At 46.1% G+C, this 20,058-nt stretch overlaps 5 protein-coding genes across 5 annotated transcripts, besides 24 other annotated features; all 5 read left to right on the top strand.

Annotated features, from left to right (window-relative positions):
* Positions 1-20,058: a sequence feature (heterozygous, non-Esmeraldo-like haplotype).
* Positions 1,627-1,662: a microsatellite.
* On the top strand, positions 1,904-3,076 carry Tc00.1047053511263.50 (hypothetical protein, conserved; the record flags this gene model as incomplete). The annotated part of the gene is made up of 1 exon (XM_804782.1): positions 1,904-3,076. The coding sequence occupies one exon, from the start codon at positions 1,904-1,906 to the stop codon at positions 3,074-3,076; it is 1,173 nt and encodes a 390-aa protein (XP_809875.1).
* Positions 3,109-3,133: a microsatellite.
* Positions 3,449-3,494: a sequence feature (A-rich).
* Positions 3,571-3,648: a sequence feature (A-rich).
* Positions 3,912-3,942: a sequence feature (AT_rich).
* Tc00.1047053511263.40 (hypothetical protein, conserved) lies at positions 4,214-5,680 on the top strand (the record flags this gene model as incomplete). Its single annotated transcript, XM_804781.1, has 1 exon — positions 4,214-5,680. One exon carries the CDS (start codon positions 4,214-4,216, stop codon positions 5,678-5,680), a length of 1,467 nt encoding a protein of 488 aa, XP_809874.1.
* Positions 6,018-6,042: a sequence feature (AT_rich).
* Positions 6,214-6,235: a microsatellite.
* Positions 6,461-6,482: a microsatellite.
* Positions 6,818-6,838: a microsatellite.
* Positions 6,905-6,936: a microsatellite.
* Positions 7,889-7,924: a microsatellite.
* Positions 8,926-8,962: a microsatellite.
* Positions 9,258-9,301: a sequence feature (T-rich).
* Positions 9,579-9,616: a sequence feature (CT-rich).
* On the top strand, positions 9,623-11,359 carry Tc00.1047053511263.30 (hypothetical protein, conserved; the record flags this gene model as incomplete). The annotated part of the gene is made up of 1 exon (XM_804780.1): positions 9,623-11,359. One exon carries the CDS (start codon positions 9,623-9,625, stop codon positions 11,357-11,359), a length of 1,737 nt encoding a protein of 578 aa, XP_809873.1.
* Positions 11,417-11,446: a microsatellite.
* Positions 11,645-11,701: a sequence feature (A-rich).
* Positions 12,100-12,177: a sequence feature (A-rich).
* Positions 13,656-13,684: a sequence feature (AT_rich).
* Positions 13,700-13,725: a sequence feature (AT_rich).
* Positions 13,944-13,992: a microsatellite.
* Positions 14,421-14,454: a microsatellite.
* Positions 14,504-14,646: a sequence feature (A-rich).
* Positions 14,742-17,561, top strand: Tc00.1047053511263.20 (hypothetical protein, conserved; the record flags this gene model as incomplete). Its single annotated transcript, XM_804779.1, has 1 exon — positions 14,742-17,561. One exon carries the CDS (start codon positions 14,742-14,744, stop codon positions 17,559-17,561), a length of 2,820 nt encoding a protein of 939 aa, XP_809872.1.
* Positions 18,101-18,129: a microsatellite.
* Tc00.1047053511263.9 (heat shock protein, putative) lies at positions 18,307-20,058 on the top strand (the record flags this gene model as incomplete). Its single annotated transcript, XM_804783.1, has 1 exon — positions 18,307-20,058. A coding segment is annotated over one exon (1,752 nt), but the record flags the coding sequence as incomplete, so codon positions are not given.

Here is a 20,058-nt window from a genome sequence, read left to right as displayed (position 1 = left end):
TTGACTTTCGCGGTGAGCCGAAACCGCCAGGAATCCCATTGGAACCACCGCCCAGCACTTTGGTGTGGACGAGAGCGAGAGACGGCACACCGACCGCACCTCCGCCACAGAATGCACGGGCCAGGCCAAAGCCATTCCTCTGCTCGGCGTCGTACAAACAACAAGCCGGACTCGGTTTTCATCATCAACACTTCCGCAATCAGGGCTGTCCCCGACAAATAGGAGGCGTCCCCGGGAATATGACGGTCTGGCTGCGCCCACCGCGTTCCAATGCGTTTCCTGTGGACTCAAGGACCAAACAAAGGCGGGACTACTACCCCGAATGAAAGCCCACGAGCGTACCAAAACCGAGCTGCAGCAGGCGCCAAAGATCGCAGCACTCCTTCAGCGCCCTTCCTGCGACAAACAGGCGGGAAATACCGGGGGATTGGCCACACACACGCACGGCAAAAGCATCCCGACAGCAAGAAAGGCACGACGCCAAAAATGGAGATAAAATACCCATGCGCCGTAAAGCTCGAAGCCCAGCAGGAAGAAGAGCAGATTCACACAAAGACTTTGCTTCCGCAAAGGAGGAGAATGTTGCCCAGGCACAGTGCACTGTGTGCCCAAAATGTCACGTACGCATCCGTTCATAAATACAATACCGTCGCCGATTCCATGATGGCAAAGAGGTCAGGCCGCCGAGAAGGCGCAACTCACCCGGCGACAACACCCCGATGGGATCACCACCGGTCGAATTTCGCTGTGCAGCATGCGGCTTTTGGCGCCGCAGCGGTGACGGACCGACCCACCACCGCACAGCACGCCACGGAGGTCGACCTGACATTGTGAGAACCGGCCCGCATGAACAGCGCGAGGAGACAGTTCTGCATCTACTCCGATGCCCGGCTCTGCGGGCGCCCGGGAAACACATGGACTGGACAGTGAGGAAGCGAGGAAGCCGCGCTTCACGAAAAAGTTGGCGCGGTTTTTCCTTGAAGTGGAACGGCTCCGTCGCCAACAGCGCCTCCACGCGGCGAGGAGGCACGACGCCCCTCACGGATGCGGCGTGAAATCGATGCTCCGGGAAGGCGCCTTTTTTTTGTTCTCTTTGTTGACGGATGAATTGGCCTAATGATTTGCTGATTTGTTATTTTACTGGTTTTTGGCAGCGGCGGATCATCGAGCCACCGCGCCGGCAGGGGCGGCTGCGTAAAGTGTGCGTTTCGCGCCCTCCGCTGCGGCCTCCTTTTCGGGGGTGGTGGTTCTTCTTCACACTTCCACCCAGCAGGGCGGACGTGCTCTGCGATGGTGGGCGGTGTGCGGGTGTTCGAGTTCTTTTGAGAACACATAGTGAAGAGCCACTGAAGAGGGAATTGGTTAGTCTGAAAAGTATATGAGTGATAAATGATCAAATATTTGTTTGAAAGGTTTTTTAAAACGCTATGAATTTATGAATAAAGATTGATGGTACGTCTTGTCGAGTTGTTACGGACAGATTTTTTACTAAGATTTCTTATGGGGTGGGCGTGTAAGCAATATTGCAACAGCCGTAGAACGACGTCTTGAGGTTATTACGGGTTACCGATTTTGCTTTGTTACTTATCTATATTTTTTATTTTGTGCTCCGCATACTTTTGTTGGATTATTATTATTATTATTATTATTATTATTATTATTTTTGGGAGGGGGAGGAGAGTTTTTGAAATTTTTTTTTATTTTTTGTCTTCAATAATTATTTTTATGGATTGTTTGTCTTTTTCCGTAAAACTGTCTGGAATTGTTTTGCGCCATTTTAAGTGCTCGAACCTCCATCAACACTGTTTTATGTCCTCATGTGTTCTCCATAAACAAATATCCATTTGATTGAAACATTGATTCTTTGAGACTGAGGAAATTTGCGTAAAGTACAGGAGAAAAAATGTGTCTTTGCGTTCTGATTATTTTTTTTTTTTATTGCAACATTATTTACCATTTTTGCGAAAGACAAGAGGGGAAAATGAGCCCACATATTGCCCTTTTATTTATTTTCTTTTATCCTACCTTCTTTTTTGCCATCCACGACGCAGAAGAGCTAACCACAGGCGATAGCGAAAAGGAACACAGTCTCTATTTATCTCCTCACCACAAGCTACGGGACAGGAAGAGAGTAATGCCGTCGAAAGGGTCCGCTGCGAATACCACCACGGGAAGCCAGTTGGAAGTATTTGACTCAAATTTCAAGTGTCTGTACACGGTGCCGTCCCATTTGGTGGTCCACACACCCCCGGCACGTTTTAATATTTCCCGATTTGTTATTTGCCGGAACTACAGGTGCGGTGAGGCGGACTCATGTAATATGGGCGAAAACTGCAAGTTTGTACATGCGGACGTGGACTATTCAACGCTGGAGGGACAGCCCATTCATGTGAACTACATTTGGCGTGATGAGAAGCTTTGCATTTATGAGCGGCTGCCTCCCGGGGATGTTTTGGAAGTGTTGCTGCCGAATTGCAAGCATCCTGCAGTGATGATCTCAAGTGAGTATGTCCTTGCGACACGGGGTGCGCGTTCATTTTCGAAAGGGAGACCACAAACACTTTCGCATTGTGCACATTACTACTTCAATTACCTGTGCAGCCGCGGCGAAGACTGCAGTTTCATTCACGCAATTTATGTTGACCCAACTATATCTGAGGTTTGCAAGCGTGCAGCGGGTCGTTCGCACCGCCAGCGTGTACCAGGTGCTTTGAGGTCGTCTGTTGAGAGCGCCGATAGCGACAGTCAACTCCAGTGTTCTCGTCAACGTAAAAAGTGTGGTGTGCCGCCAGAGATTCCAGTGACAATTGATGCTAGGAACTGCCGTGGCGACGGGGTGATGGCGCCTACTGTTAATGCTGAGGGTCTGAATTCGTGGGCGGGGCTGAACGGCCCTTCAGAAGCAAGCAGCGAGGGACCACGGCACAGCTCATCAGGTGAGGAGGGAACGCTGGAGCCATTGGTCGGATTGAAGTGCCGCGAACCGAATGGTGTACAAATGATTGGTTCCGCCTGTGGGCGGGCTGCTATGAGGCGTGCTCGTGTTTACCGACACGATCCTTATGGCATTTTCTAGTTTGTTTGTTTGTTTTTTGTGTGTTTGCCTGATTTTTTTTTTTTTTTTTCTCTTTTTATTAGTTTTAAATATTTTTTGCCTATTTTTCTATCAGTATATTTTATTGGGTTTTCTTTTCTCTTTTTAACGTTAATTGTTGAGCGAACGGATTTGACTGATAGTGGTGCCAGCTTTTTTTTTTTTGTTGTTGTTGTTGTTGTGGGGGATAAAGGGAGTTCTTTTGGCTCTACTTATTGCTGCCGTGATGGGTCACGGGCTAGCTGTAATTTTGCGGTATCTTGGGTTGTGTGTCTATGCATCTTGTCTGCATGTTAACTCGATTGTACGCTTCTATTGTGACTGTGCCTTGAGGCCTCACGCAGTGCCCCATCGTTTTTTTTTATTATTTTTTCTGTCTTTTTTTTTATTTTCTATTTTTGTGTGAATATTTATTTTTTCTGTTTGATAACTTGTTGTAAGGGGCTTTTAGTTTTTATAACTGAAGGCCACCTCTTTTTTGACTCTTGTTTTTGTTGTGCTTTTTGTTGTCAAGTTCTTTTTATTTTTATTATTTATTTATTTGTTTTTCATTTGTTTGTTCTGCTGTGAGGCCAGTAAGAAGATTTTTGGTTTATCTTTGTGTTTTTGCGTGCGTGCGTCTTTGTGGTGCGGTTCGCTGCATCTCCTCCATCTTTTTTTTTGTTCTGTTTTTTGTGCTTCCCTACGCATGCCGGTGGTTTGGCGGAATGTACTTATAATGGGCGCGGCGGTTCGTCTCTGCGCGTGCGTGTCCCTTTCTTTTTTTATATATGTGAGCCGCGTTGTTCATGGCAGCCCCCATTACTGGTACTAATTGTATATTATATTATATATATATATAATTTAATGTTATCGTCTGCGCGTGGGAGTACATTTGTCAAGGGGGGATGCCTGAGAGGTGGATGGCGCGGCTGCCAAGAATTGAGCCGCGCAGTCCACACTCTGCGTGCAGAGGGGATCTTCACCGCGACTACTGCATTATATTTTTGACATCTTTCTGTTTGAAGTGTTTTGACTTTTTGCGATCGAGGCGTGGCGGGGCGGGGAGAAAGTGGCAAGCGCGATTGTGTTTTATTCCTCACGGATGTCGCGGCCTTCTGCGAAAGACAAGAGGGTAAAATGAGCTCACATATTGCCCTTTTATTTATTTTCTTTTATCCTACCTTCTTTTTTGCCATCCACGACGCAGAAGAGCTAACCACAGGCGATAGCGAAAAGGAACACAGTCTCTATTTATCTCCTCACCACAAGCTACGGGACAGGAAGAGAGTAATGCCGTCGAAAGGGTCCGCTGCGAATACCACCACGGGAAGCCAGTTGGAGGTATTTGACTCAAATTTCAAGTGTCTGTACACGGTGCCGTCCCATTTGGTGGTCCACACACCCCCGGCACGTTTTAATATTTCCCGATTTGTTATTTGCCGGAACTACAGGTGCGGTGAGGCAGACTCATGTCCAAAGGGAGAAGGCTGCCGTTTTGTACATGCGGACGTGGACTATTCAACGCTGGAGGGGCAGCCCATTCATGTGAACTACATTTGGCGTGATGAGAAGCTTTGCATTTATGAGCGGCTGCCTCCCGGGGATGTTCTTGAGGTGCTATCCCACAGCGGGAGTGAGAAACCGGATTTGATCCCCAGTGAACGTATTCTTGTGACTAGACGCGCTTTGTCGTATCGAGAAGACAATTCACGACGACTTTCTCATTGTGTTCACTATTACTGCAACAGGATGTGCAATCGTGGCGAAAATTGTAATTTTATTCATGCAGTGTATGTGGACCCTAATGTTGAGGGCGATTTTAAACGTCCCCCTGCACAGTCGATGTCTCAGTTCAACTCATCTACTCGTTCTTCACAAACAGATGCTTCTGACTCTCCCTTGGAATGGAAAAGCCAAATGAATTCGAGTTTACGCTCTTATGGTCGTCTCCCGTCGAATAAGCATTTTGGTTCTCAGGTGTTTCCTAAAACACAATCGGCGGACTCCTTGCCCTTAAACGTGGTGCCGCAAGAGCTGGGCCCCTTCTGTATGGCTGCGTCTCAGTCAGCCAATGAAGCTGTAACATCTGTACCGCTCAACGGTTCCAATATGAGCTTTAATAGGAACAACAATTCTTCCGTTGAGTACAATAAAATCTTTGAAGACGCACATATCTTGAGGATAGAAAGAGGCACGCGGGGTTCTGGTATGGGAAGCTTCACGCCGATGTCTCAAACACCCATGATGTCTTCTTTGGGTTTGTCTTGCGATTCCAGTGGTGCCCTCCCGATACCAGGCGAGGGTGCGAAAAACATCCCTCGCGTTGCGTACAAAACATTTGAGGGGTCTATTGGGCAAGGCTTTTTGGGAAGTCCATGTGGATTTACCGTCTCTCCCGCTACACCCATGCAAGGGGCCGGCAATTTCTCACTCTCATTTACTACTCCGTCGCCATGCCAGATGCCTTTAAATTCTCCCCAGGAGACTGTTCTTGCTGCGTGCGGTGGAGTTATTACGAGAAATAAAGCTGCTGACAGGCATTCCGGTCATATGGACAAACTTCTCCGCGTTTACCGCCATAATCCCTACAAACCGATCAACTAGTTACACGATTTTGATGGGGATTTAGGCCGCGGTGAAATGAGAATGGGTAGAGTTTGGAACTTATGTGCGATCCTGGGGGAGGGAATGCTGTATGCTGGGAGGTGAACGCAGAGAAGGGTAAACAGTGGCAGGGGGCGTAAACTGCACTGGATTTATGACAGAAGGGTAGTGATTGAAGGGAAAAGCAAATAAATTGGAAGATGAGAACGCACAAAAAAAGGAGCGGTGTAAATCAAAAGAAATCTAAACAAAAAACAAACAAAAAAGATAGATAGAGAGAATGAGGGGCAATAATGAAAAAAAATATATATATATGGAGTGAAATTAAAAATGGGAGAAATAATTTTTATTTATTTATTTTTCGCGTATTTTTTGTCTTATTTTTAAGGGATGCGTAGGAAAGGAATGCCATGGATGCACGTCCTGGAGGGAGGGGCACGTGCTTTCCGTGAAGCCGTGGAGCATTTTGAGGGGCATTTGTTTTTTTCTTTTTGGTTGTGTGTATTTATGTGTATGGGTGATGTGTTTCTTTATTTTATTTTTATTTTTATTTTTGAAGTGGGGGGAGGATTCCCAACTCCGTTTTTTTTTTGGTTGCCCACGACTGGACCTTTTCTGGCGCGTCAACTCCTGCAGGTTCCTGTGGAAAGCGCAGTCCATTTTTTTTCTTTTTTTTTGATGCTCTTTTTTTCTTCTTTCTGTAAATTGCCACTTATTGTTGTCCGCTTTTTGTTGTTGTTGTTTTCTTTAGTCTTATCATTATTTACCCGCCCCTGCGTGTTATTTATTTATTTATTTATTTTGTGTTTTTTTACGCATCTGTTTTATGTTGTGTATCTGTGCGTCATGCCAGACTCTTCGTCCTTCTTAAAGTTGATTTGGTTTATTTCATTGGTGGTGGTGGCTGTGGGTTCGGTCTGTTTATTTTATTTATTTGTGTGGTGACTGCAATGACCGCTTGTTTTGGTGGTGGGGGGAATAAATTCCATGTTCGATGGCGCTACGAACGCTTCCTTCCTTTTTTCTCCCTTTCCGTGCAGTGTTGTTTGTGGGCGTTAAGTGAACCGGTGCTGTTTGACGCGGTGTTGTCGTGCTGCCGTCTGTTGCCTTTTTGCTTCATCGGCCTGCTGCTTTTTATTAATTTAATTTAATTTAATTGACTTCTTGCCGGGAAGGAAACAAATTATGGGTGAAGCTGGAGGTGATTTAAGGGTGGAGAAAACGTTTTTTTTTTTTTTTTTTTTTTTTTCCTTTTTGGAGGAAATTTTGAGAGCCGCAAGGCGGGGATGGTGCGAGCGACACCCGGGGAAAAGAATAAGTGCGCCTCCCCACTTAAATTAAAACATTAAAAACAACAAAAATAATAAAACGAAATTGAAAACACGTTGAAACGTGACAGTGTGCGCTCTTTTTTTTTTTTTTTTCCCACACTTTCACTATTGTTCACTACTTGTGGATAGCTGTGGGCCCGTCTCTAATTTTTTCTGGTCTTTCTTTTTTTGTTTTTTTGTGTCCGGGCCTATCTTTTGGTTCCGGCCCTCATGATGTGACTACCCCGTTTTATTGCTGTTTCTGCACTAACGGCGTTGAGAGATCTTTTTTTTTTTTTTGCATGTTTTAATGCTTGTCTGTCTCTCTCTGTTTCTCTCTCTGTGCGTGTGTCAAAAAATTGCCCTTTCGCCTTCCCCCATTTTTTTTTTTTTTTGTGTGTCTTCACCATCCCCATTTTGCTTTTTTGGTTTGTTTATTGGTGGAGATAGGGAGTGGTAGTGGAGCTCTTTTCCGTGAATGCCTGCGTGCACAAGCGGTGGGATCGTATGTCTTTTTTTTGTTGTTGTTGTTTGTCTGCATGAACGCAGAGTACGTCCCAAAGCCGGGGTGCGTTTCCGCTCTCTCTCATATTGGAGGCGCGCCCATTGGCACTATTTCTTTAACATTGCACATTTAATTTCATTCCCGTCTTCTGATACATTATGTATGGAATGTATGCGCATGTATGTGTGTGTTTGTTACATTTATTTATTTATTTACATGACAACAGGTGTTTGTCTGGACGAACGTACAATTTTTTTTTTTTACTTTTTTTTTTGGGTGGGGGGGGGGGGGGGGGGGAACGGACGTATTTTTATCACTTTCTCTTGACTTTCACAACCTCTTTTTTATTTTATTTTTAACCATTGGGAGGAATGTGAGACCAGACGAGACCAAATACATACATGCATATATATATATATATGTATATATGTGTGTGGGTGTATGCGTTGTTGAAACCCCGTGTTTTTTTTTTTTTTTTGTTACATCTGATTTGACGTGGTTGCCAAAGGCACCGTGTTAAAGGGCAACAGCGATGGTACTGTCTTTTTTCACTCACCCATTCCCGACTATTGCCATCCACGCGGAGGGATCTGACGGTTTCGGGAGAATAAAGAGACGGCAACTTTGTGGCTTCTCAACGAGTCCTGCAATCATGGATTGACTTGTAAACCCATTGGGCTACTGCGGTGCGTAAGCGTAGCTGTTGGACGAGCCTCATCCGAATCAGGTTGTCGGGCGCACTGAAACGACTTTTTGCCTCCCACTGTTGTGTTGCCTCACTTTGTAAAAGGAAAGGGGGACGAGGCTTTCTCCAGACGCATATTTTATTTGTGATTCTTAGTTGGTGCTTTGTGTGTGTTTGTGGGGGGAGTTGACTGTTTGTTTTGCGTTGGCTTGATTTGCCTCATTGTCGTTATTGGTGCGCCTGAGGCCTGCCTATTTTTGGCGTGTCCCGCCTCCTATGGGAGTACGTGTATGATCCACGTAGCTTTGGCTGAATTCCAGAGCGAGATTTGAAACAGCATCATAAAAAGAACAAAACAATGGCAAAAGCGAGAGGGAGAGAAGGTCGCTGAGGGTGCGGGGGTGAGGAGATGGGAGTTAACTCTTGTCTCCCGCTCATATTCGCAGCCACAGAAAATATTAATGGATTGATGGTACGTGTGTGAGACTGCCGACGGAAGGGCACGCCGCTGCACGGGAATGACATTGCGAAAAGAGTCACTTCCCCTCCTTTAATTCCCTCCAACGACGTAAAAAAAGAGGTTTTATTTTTGTTTTTTTACCGTGGCAGAGAGAAGGAAATACTCTGCGCAATGGGGTTTAGTCATTCTTCTCCCGCCCTTTTTTTTATTTACTTTTTGGCTTGTGCTGTTGCATGCGGTATCGGAAAGAAGGAATGAATTTTTGTATTGGAGTTGATATTGCCGTTTTTTTATTTATTTCATTTTTGTTTTTTTTTTTTTTGTGGTGGCGATGACTTTTGTTCGTGTGGATAATTTTTACTTTTTTTTTGTTTTTTGTTTGACGGATTTGTTTGGGTGCTCGCATGCGCGTCGCTGCGTGAGCGGGCGTGTGTGCATCTCCGCCTGTTGGATGGATGGGGACATGTCTTTTGTTTGAATCCCCGTGCGGGTGCTGTCAGTGTGCCCTTTTTTTTTTCTTCCTTTGGTCTTATTTGTTTTAGTGCGTGCAGTGGGAAGGCGAAAGGGGGAGCAGAATCCGAAGGGAAAAGAAAAGAAAAAAGAAGTAATTAATTTACAAAAAAAAAAAAAAAACGAAAAGGAAAAGGAAAAGGAAAAAAAAGAGGGATCACACGAAAGGAGGGGGAGAAGTAGTCTGAAAAAGTGCCCGCGTGAGCAAAAAAAACAAAAACAACACACACACACAAAAAGGCCCACCAACATCCGCACATACACACACGCATTTTCAATAAATAAACGAGGGAGGTGGCAGGGGAGGGATCGGCTCTGCCGTCTCGAGAAGAAAGCAGCGGGAACAGGAAAAGAGCGCGAACCACAAGTAGCACCGTGTGGGAGCGGATTGCCGCCAAAGTAGCAGCCGCACGAGAGTGCGTGCGCGTGAGAGAGAAAGAGAGAAAAAAAAAGAAGAGAGGGAGAGTAAAAAATGAATTTTGATGAAGTGGACATCCCCGAGTTTTCACTGCGGGCCATTGACGAAATATGGGATCAGTGGAACCAGAGCAATGACTTGTTCTCCGGTATGAATCTTCCATCCAGTCACAAACAACGTCAAAATGATTCCAAGGCGACGACGGAAGTAAGGGCGGTATATGACGCGGAGTTCAAGTACTTGTACGAGGTGCCGTCTCATTTGCTCGTGCACGTTCCTTCTGCACGACTTAACATCACCCGGTTAGTCTTTTGCCGCAACTATCGGTCTTTTGAAGCGGACTCATGCAAAATGGGTAACAACTGCAAGTTTGTGCACGCCGATGTGGACGTCTCGACACTGGAGGCATTCCCAATTCACGTCAACTACATTTGGCGGGATGAGAAGCTGTGCACATACAAACGTCTGCCTCCTGGAGAATTTTTGGAAGTCCTCTCCAGTGACATGTGCACTGTGGAGACATTGCCCAGTGAACGTATTCTTTTGACGCGTGGGGCACTTGCACATCAAGATATTGCAGAACCTCTGATTCGATGCAAGCATTATGATGCGAATCAGACGTGTTTTACGGGAGAGCGCTGCAACTTTGTTCACGTCATGTATGTCGATCCAAATTGTCAGGGGTCTTTTAAGCGAGCGCCAAAGGCTATTGTAGAGGCCAGGGGCAATGCAACAAACGCATCGACTAAAATGGCGCACCATAACACCACCACAAACCAAAATAATAGCAGAGGAAACAACAAAAACAATAATAACGGTAACTTCAGCAACCACATGCCGGAAAATCTCCATGATGCTCAGGCGAGCAATTTAAACTGGGCACCCCATGTGAATTTTCCACCATTTGAACAAAGTGGGTTAAATTCGATGGTATTTTTGCAAGACCTTAACAATGGCGCATCTTTTGGTTCTGGATCAGCGATGCCATGTCAAGATGCCGGTATATCGACAGGTGTGCTTGGTATGGGTTGCCTGATGCCCTCCTTGGCATCAAATGGCCGACAAGCGACCCAACCTTCCTCACTCCATTGCGATAAAACAGAAGGTAGTCTGCAGGAACTTCTAAAAATGCTGCAGGTGTCACAGCACCCCACTAGCTACGGTGCCCTTTCAACAAATGCACAGTCATTGAATGGAACAGCAGGACCGCAACAAATATCTGATGGAAATATCAGCGCCGCCAACAACACGGGCTTGACCCAGGAACAGCTTAGTGGCGTTCTTTCTCCAGTTTTTTCGCTTCTCGCACAGCGGGTTTCATCATCGCATACTTTTTCAGTTGGATCCTCGCCGTTGCTTGAGGAGCCAAGTGCGGTTGGAACATTGCTGTTTTTACCTCGTGGTGCTACTGAGGCTGTAGCAATTCAGCCTGTTTACGATACTTCTTTTTTGGGCGCCATCACAGCTTTGGGGTCGCAGCAGCAACGTTCCGCACAAGCTGTGGTGCAAAAAAGTCCATCGTCAATGTCACAGCCAACCACCACGTCGGGAGGGGGAACATCTCAAAATTTCCCATTCCCTTTTGTTTCTCCTGGAAACGGTAACATGAATTCAGGTGTTCTTGTAACTTCAGGTGGCGGCAGAGGCAGCAACGGCGTAATAGGAGGAGGAGGAGGGAGCGCAAACAATAGCATTAGTATTGCTGGACCTACGGCGGATTATTACACGAGGGCCTTTGAGCAGTTGCAAGGTGCACTGAACGGAAATTCTGCATGGATGCGTGGCGTGTAGTGTGAACCATTCTCTGAGTAATAGCAGCCCCAAGAGGAAAAAAAGAAAAAGAAAATAATATATATATATATATATATATATATATATGTTTCTCTTTTTGGTTTGTAATTTTTTGATTTTTCCTGTTTGCTGTTGTATTTGTGCATTTGCGAGTATTTCAACGTGTTTTTTCTTCTGGAACTAGTGTGTGTGTGTGTGATAACGTATGCAGCAATTTTTTTTTTTTAGCTTGTGTCGTCGTGTTCCTTCATTCGTAGCACCTGCAGTGGTGATGAAATGATCCGGACTTTGGTTTTTATTTTTATTTGGTGCTGTTTCTGTTTTTATTTCTCTTTTTACTTTGCCACTTGCTACTCCCTGCTCTAATATTTGGTTTAAGACGTGTGTGCGTGCGTGTAGGGCTCGCACCACACCGTTTTTCCACGGACGCTGCCGAAGTGCTGAGTGCCCGTGCGAGTGAGTGAGTGGGCGGGTGGGAGGAGGGACGAGACATCGAAGAGAAGAGTGGGCCGATGGCTTCCACGGCGTGAATTAAGAAGACCAGACGTAAACAAACAAACATTTGCCGAGAGAAGGAGGGAAAACCGCAAATTGGTAAGGACGGCGCCTGTTAGTGGGGTAGGGGAAGGGCCGGCAGTCAAAAATTAATGTGTGTAAGGAAGAACGCAAACATTTAGGAGGGAAACCAGGGAAGCGGATGAAGGGAATAGATGCATCAGCGGAGCGAAGAAAAGGGAAAATTGTTATTATTATCATTGTTGCTTCCATCATCTTTTTTTTTTTTTTTCGTGCACATTTTTATTTTCATTTTTTTTTTTTTGTTGATATAGTCAATTTTCGGTCATTTTGTTGAAAATTCCCCCCCTTTTCTGGTTTGTGTGTTTTGTTTTGTTTTTTCTTGAAAAATGTGTGTGTGTGTGCGCCTACGTGTACTTGCATGCACACCCCTCAGCGGGTAACGAAAAAAAAAAAAAAAAAAGAGGGGCCTTTACACGGCAAATAAATAATCCTCTGTGAGCATGTCTTATATATATATATATATTCCGTGTGCTTGTACGAAGGAGCAGGTGGGCGATGGTGTGAATAATGCGTGGGGGCCAGGCGTGGCTCTCCACAGCGAATTATATACATGTATCTTGGTATACATGAATGTGTGCCCACCTCCTGATGGGCGATGTGAGCTGGCCGAGGGAGAATGAGGGGATGGAGAGAGAGATAGAGAGAGACGGCTGACACGTGTGAAACGACGGGGGCAGGTGATGAGCGGCAAACGGAAAAGAAACCGAAGAGTTTTAAAGGGACTGCAAACAATCATAAAACGTGAGGAACGAAAGGGGTGAAGCGTCATGTATCAATAATATCTACCTAGGGCCACGGTGCTTTGGTTAGAAACATGCAGATGGGAGAGGAGGCGGACACCATGTGTGGTCACCACCTGATTACATGGCTGGCCCCTCGGGGCTGGACCGCATCAGTGCATCGGTGTTTATGAGTGCATGGGAACAAAACTTGTGAGTGGACAACAAGCAGAAAAAAGAAGTACATTGAAATGAAACGCCGGCCCAAACAACTTCCAATAGGAAAAGGAAAAAAGGGAATTATAAATTTTTCTTTTCACAAGCAAACGGAATGAAGAAAAAAAAAATAATGATAAAAAAAATGGGCGCATGCGTATATATTACACGTAAATGTTTTATGCATCCAACTGTGGCACAACTTTGTTCAATATGAGTATTAAAAAGAAAAGAAAGTTGTCTTTCCTTTTTTGTTTTACATGCGACTGTGTGTTTGTATTTCTTTTTTTTTTTTTTTTTGTATCGCAACCCCGGTTGTCTTTTATAAACCCATTTTGGAGAGCATGCTGCCACCGTTACGGAGCCCTGTGGCATTGCGTTGGGTGAGAGTGTGCATGAATGAACCGATGGGAGGAAGGAAGGGGACGGGAGGACGAATTATTTACTTCTCTCAGTCTTGACAAAAAAAAAAAGAAAAAAAAACATCCTTTGATGATTTGATAGCGACAAAAGAAAAAAAGAAAAACGTCTTGCACGCAATATATTTTTTTCTCAAAAGGGAGGGGGTACAAAACAACAAAAAAAGTTACGTGTGGAAGGATGATGGAGGCCCCGTGATGAAAAAAAAGAGTGGGTGCGGAGAAGCCCGCAACGGTGAGAAGAAAGCGTGCAAATGAACTCGAACGGCGGTAAAAGAAAGGGTGAAGAGTGAGAGGGAATGATTGGAAGAAGAGGAAATGTGTTTCGTGTGCGTACCGTTGCTTTGTGTGGGGGACTGCCACAATATATATTTATATTTATATTTATATTTCAGTTGAGGCGAAGGAAAAAAAAAAAAAATAATTAAAATAACGACAATTACGGTGACGGAACGCGGATGTTTCATGAAATGGACGGTTCCCGCCTGCGAGTCTGAATCCCGCCCACTCACGTTGGCAGCGTGCACCCATCACTTCTTCTTGTTCTATCAGCCCGATGCGGAAACGGCAACCTTCCTGTCGGACTCGCCCCATTTTTTTTTTTTTTTCCTCTTCTTTGTTCTGCCCCCCTTACTGGGCTCTGCAAACACGTATATTTATATAAATAAATACATATATATATATACACATACATACACATTAAATACAAGGCACACATCAAGGCGTCCAAATACTCTTTGTGATACGTTCCACCGCTTTCCATTACTTTGAATATTTTTTTTGTTTTGCATTGCTGATGAAACGTGCTGGGCGCATGGGTGCTTCGCGGACCCATAATCCCATTTTATGGGGATGTGTGGGTTGGCTGCAGCGACGGAAAGAAAAACAATGGGGGTCAAAACCATCAACAACAAAATAGCGACCAAAGGGAAAGACATTAAGAGCGGGGAAAAAAAAAAACAAAAAACAATTTGAACTTCACAAACGAAGCTGAAATAAGAGTATTGGAGGGATTATTTCCATGAAATCTTTCATGCATGCTTCTCTCCTGTTTTCTTCATCGTCCCTTTATTTTTCTTTTTACTGTTTTCTAACTTTCGGTCCTTTTTGCTGCCTAAAATTGAACCGTATATCTATATATCTATATATCTATATATAGATAAGTTTTTGACCATATTATTGTTATTATTTCTTGATTATTTATTCCCCAATGTTTTTTTTTTTGTTTGTTTTTGTTTGCCTTCTTTGAATTTTTGTCGTCTTTGAATTTTGTCTTTTTTTCTGTGTGCGTTGTTGATGTGTTTTGTTTAAATGCCATCTTTTTTGATGTTTTTTCCTTCTTTTTTTTTGATTTATCGGGCTGCATTCACCCAATGAAGTCAAGAGCGGAAGAAAGGGTTTGCCCTGCCTTCCTCTCAATTATTCCCACACTCTGGAGACCCACCGATAATGATGCCGGAGGGTGGCTCTCATTTAGTTGGTTCTCCTGCCTCGCGGGTTGGTGGCGGAGACAATGTTCATGACGTTTCTTTGTCAGTCGGTCGTAAGAGGGATGTGCGGCGTGCACAGGGGCGAAGTCCTGACTATCGCGTCTTTGATGTCGTGGTACCGCTTTCTGCTGCTTCTGCTGCTGCCTCGAGAGGGACTCGGCTGAGTGGTGTTTCGCCGTCACGGGTGCAGGTATCCCGTGAGGATCCAGAGAACAATCCACCTGCCCCCTCTACTGCCACGGGACAGGCGCTGGAATTGACGATCCTCCCAAAGACTCCTGAGGACACCGACCTGTCCGCTGCTCTTGTCGGCACCCGCGATTTGCGAAACGGTTTGCTGGATCAGAAGCTGCAACACCTGCAACGTGAGACGAATGCGCTACGAGAAGAACTAAAAGAGACGTCCAGGCGTCTTGCTCATGTGACGGTGAAGCTGAACGAACAAAAGGTAGAGTTCAGTGGCTTGACTCATCGGTACGGTGCAACCGTCGAGAAGCTTACGGCCGCTGAATGTACCGTAAAGCGGTTGGAGGAGCACATCGTACAGGAGCGGGGCCAGCACGGGGTTCTGCGGGAGGAGCGCGACAAACTGAAGGTCTCCTTGAAGGATTTGGAATGGGAGGTGGAAAAATTGCGTCGAGAACTTCGGGAAGAGCGGGAGAGACCAGCGATGGACCCTCGACAGGTACAGCGCATGTTAGAGGATCGCACGCGTTACGTTCCCGCTGCCGAATTTCAGCGATATTGCGAAGAAATGCGTGACAAACAGCATGTTTTTGTAAGTCGTTTTGTGGCGTCCCTTGATACGCTTTTGGTGCAACATGAGGAAGACGAAACTTCGGTTTTTGTCGCTCGAAGTGCAGTTCTTTCCGCCGCGACGGACTTGGAGGCAAGGGTGGCGTCTGCAGAAACAACGCTTGGTGTACTGTGTGATCAGTTGGCTGTTTTTAACGAAGGAACGGAGCGCGACATGACGGAGATGATTACTGCACTTATTGTGGAGAATAAAGAACTGTGGCAGCATTTGTCGAAACTGAAGGGTGACCACGACGTGGCCATTGCGCAGCTGAAGGCGATTCGTCGCAAGGGTGAAAACGTTCCACATGATCAGTATGAGTACACCCAGAAACAGCTGGCACTAACTGCGGAAAAGCTGTCCACGGCTCAAAAAACTGTACAGGCGCAAATTGACTTGGCAAAAGAGCACGAGGGACAAATGAAGCTGCTGTTGAATACGAATGAATCGCTGCAGGATCAGGTGCGTCGTCTCACGGAGGAACTGGACCAAGTAAAGGAGGAGCTGGAGCGGAAAGGGAAATTGTTGGATGAGAATAAGGCGACAGCCAATGAGGTTTTGCTTCGGGCGGAAGAATTTCAGGAAAAAGCGGAAGATGAGCGGCGTCGTTTGAATAAGACGATAGAGCAGCTTAATGAAAATATTACTTCTAGAGAACAGGAATACGAGCAACACATTCGCAACCTCCGGGAGGAGCGAAATGCGGCGTGTCATGATCTTGAACGTGCGCGGCACGAATTGAATGACACCCAACAGCGTGCTGAATCGTTACAAAGAGAGCTTGATACTCGTACATGCTACTTTGAGAACTATAGACAACAGGCAGAAGATCACCAGCAGCAACTAAACCGCTCCTTGCAAGAAGAGATGACCGCCGCAAGGGAGCTATTAGAACAAGAGTTGAATGTGACACGACGGGAGTTGGAGGATCAGCGGGCTGCCGTGAGGGAGCTGGAACGGGAACGGGACGACGAGCAGGTAGAGCGTCGCGCCGCGCAGGCCGTTGCTGCAGGATTAGAGGCAGAACTGTCACAGCAGCGTCGGGAAAATGAGCAGCAGCAGCACCGTTTAGAGGACGTCACGACGCGTGTGCAAAGACTGGAGACTGAAGCGGATCAGCTGCGACAGACTCGTGATACTGCGGTGGAGGAGACACGTCAGCTTCAACGAGAAGTAGCACGACATCAAGGGCGCACCCAGGAATTGGAACAGCAGATGCAACAGGAGCGTGAGTCGCACACGCAACAGTCGACACAACTCCGACAGGAAATGCGAGAGGCTGAGGAGCGTCGTTCAACGATGCAGGATGATTTAAAGAAGCTACGTTTACGTCTTTTAGAATTGGAACGGGATAAACAGCAGCGTTTCTCGCGTGAGCGCACAGATGCTGAAAAAGAGAGTTTTGTGCGGGAAAATGCCCGACTTCATGAGCAGTACCAGGAAGTGCAACAGGAAAACGTGGCCCTGCGTGAAAGCCTGCAGCTACTGAAGGGGAAGTTGCTCAACCATGAGCAACTCTCCCAGCAGCTGGAAGATGTGCAGGAACGTCTGAAGCAACTTCCAATGCTTCGACAAGCTGCAGAAGATGCCAGATGTGATGCGATGCGTGCATCCCAGGAAACCGAGATGCTGCGCCAAGAAAGAGATGCAATGGCGGCCAAATTGGACTTTTTTCTGGAGGAGAGTAAGCAGGCTGCGAAAAAAGACGAAGAATGGACTCGTATTTTTCGCGATGCCGCCGAACAAACTCGTCGTCTCAGTGGCCAGGTCTCTGTGGTGAAAAAACAACAACAGTCACATCGTAGTCCATCGATTTTTGTTAGCGCCCATCCAAGCGGATACAGTGAACAATACAGCAACTATCAACGGGTTCTGGGAAATGGCGGTAGCAGCACGCAACGCAAACAGTCGCCGCCTTTGCGTTCCGCTGCAGATGCATCGCCACAGCCCCTCGCACCTCCTATCTCCCGGCCGTGGCACTGAGCTTGCACGAGTCCTGCTGCTGTTGTTGTCGCTTTTTTTGCTTCATCTTGTATCCACAATGGTTTGGCGGATTTTGACAGAACTTTCATTTGCTTGTATCATTGTGTGAAATGCATGGCGTCCGTGTCGTGCCGTTTTTACGGGGGGAAACAGAAGAAGGGGCAGAATTGGGAGGCGATACGCCAATCTACAGGGAACGGTTTTTAGTTTTGCATGTCTCTTTCAACTGGCGTGCTCGACCTTCGAGCGAATCATGGGCGGTGGGAGTAGAGGCATCACCTCCAAATGTGTTTTCCTCTTATGTTTTTTTACTCGTCGGTCTTGTTTTCGTTTCCGGCGTTTATTCTTTTTGGTTTAGATGTTTTTTTCTCTTTATTTTGTTTTTTGATGCTATTGACGCTAAGAAGGGCAGTTGTTGCGGCTACGCCGCTCTTTGCCCCAACCACTTGGCTGAATTTTTTGAAATTTCTCCCTGTCGTCTTTCTTTTTGATACTTTTTTCTTTTTTTTCTGTTGTTGCTGTTTTCTCGGCGCTTATTTTTTTTATTTTTGTTTTTATTTTTGTTTTTTTGTTGTTGTCGCTCTTGGACCGCACTCGTGTGTGCACAACGATGCCGCAATGCAATGAACGGGAAAAAGAGCAACCAGAACAAGCAAGCAAACAAACACACGAGATTTCTCACACAAGGGGGTAACTAGTTGACTGAATAATAGAGGGAGAAAAAAAAAAACAACAACTTATTATCATGTCTGTATTTGGTGTGGACTTCGGCAACCTTAATTCCACCGTCGCAATTACGCGCCATGGAGGTGTTGACATTGTGACCAATGAAGTGAGTAGGCGAGAAACGACTACTATTGTGTCTTTCCTGGATAATGAGCGTTTTATTGGTGAACAAGGTCTTGACCGCTACGTACGTAACGCACAAAACACGGTTTTTCTGCTTAAGCGCTTCATTGGCATGTACATGGATGACCCCTTTCTTGAAGCAGAGCGTCGATTCCTTACGTGTCAGATTGAAGGCGACAAGGATGGCCGACTTATGTTCGGTGTTAACTACTGCGGCAACATGAATTACTTTTACCCGGAGCAGGTTTTGGCTATGCTTCTTCAGAGACTCCGTCTATATGTGAATGCCGCCGCTGCTTCGGATTCAAAGCACTCTGTTGACGTTCGTGATTGCGTATTGACTGTCCCTTGTTACTATACATCAGAACAACGTCGTCTCATGCTGCAGGCATGCGAAATTGCAGGGCTGAATTGCTTGTCTCTCGTCAATGACACCACCGCAGCAGGCATTGACTACGGCATTTTCCGAGGCTCTTCACTGGCTGAGACGGAGGCGGAGGGACAGGTGGTTGGTATTCTTGACATTGGATACGGTACCACCATCTTTGCCGTCGCGAAGTTCTGGCGTGGTCACCTCAAAGTTCTTGGTCGTACGTTTGACCGCCACCTTGGAACCCGTGATCTTGACTACGAGCTTCTTAAATACATGGCGGCTGCGGTGAAGGAAAAGTACAATGTGGATGTTACCACCAACAAACGAGCGAATCTTCGTCTTCTGCAGGCCTGCGAGCGACTTAAGTATCTTCTTTCCGGAAATCAAATGGCGCCATTAAATGTGGAAAATATTATGGATATTGACATCAATATTCCCTCCTTCCAGCGGAGCACATTTGAGGAACTTGCAACACCATTGTTGGAACGTTTTAAAGAAATTATCCGGCGAGGCTTTGAAGAATCCGGCGTGCCGCCAGAAAAGTTCCACAGTATCGAGATGATTGGGGGAGGTTGTCGTATTCCGATGTTCAAGCGAGCGACAGAGGAGCTCTTGGGACGTCCACCAAGCTTTACACTTAACGCATCGGAAACAGCGGCACGTGGTGCAGCCATCACAGCAGCTATTTTTTCGCCAAAGTTCAAAGTACGTGAGTTTGTCGTGAGCGATTTTCCAACGTACCCGATTAAACTCGGCTACTACTTGGAGAACGCAATGAGCACAAGTGCTGTGCCATTTTTGCCAGATGTCAATAAAGTGGTGACGGTGCTCGGCGAGAAGGATCACTTTCCCAAATTGTTGGAGATTACCATCAAGAGTCCAGGTGGCTCTAAGATATATGCCTTCTACGATAATGAGCATCCGCTTGTAAAGATGCATCTGCCTTTGGGAAAATTCATCATCGGTGAGTGGGAGATTGGGAAGCCACCAAAGGGTTCGGCTGCTACGGAGGTGCGCGTGCGTGTGCGTCTGCATGCCAGCGGTCTTCTTCATGTCGACTCTGCGTTTTCTGTGGAGACGTATGAGGTGGAAGAACCTGCAACGGAAGAAAGTGAAAAGAAGGATACTGCCGCTTCGAACAAAAGCGCGGAGTCGAAGATTACCGACAATGAGGAGGAAACAAGCGAGAAAAAGACATCCGAAAAAAAAATGGTAAAGAAGCAGAAACAGCGGCGTGTGGAGCTTACAGTTACACCGAGCCTTGACGTGATTGGT

The sequence above is a fragment of the Trypanosoma cruzi genome, genomic scaffold (assembly GCF_000209065.1).
Source record: "Trypanosoma cruzi strain CL Brener 1047053517087 genomic scaffold, whole genome shotgun sequence".
Lineage (NCBI taxonomy): Eukaryota > Euglenozoa > Kinetoplastea > Trypanosomatida > Trypanosomatidae > Trypanosoma > Trypanosoma cruzi.
This window is presented reverse-complemented; position numbering and strand designations above follow the sequence as displayed.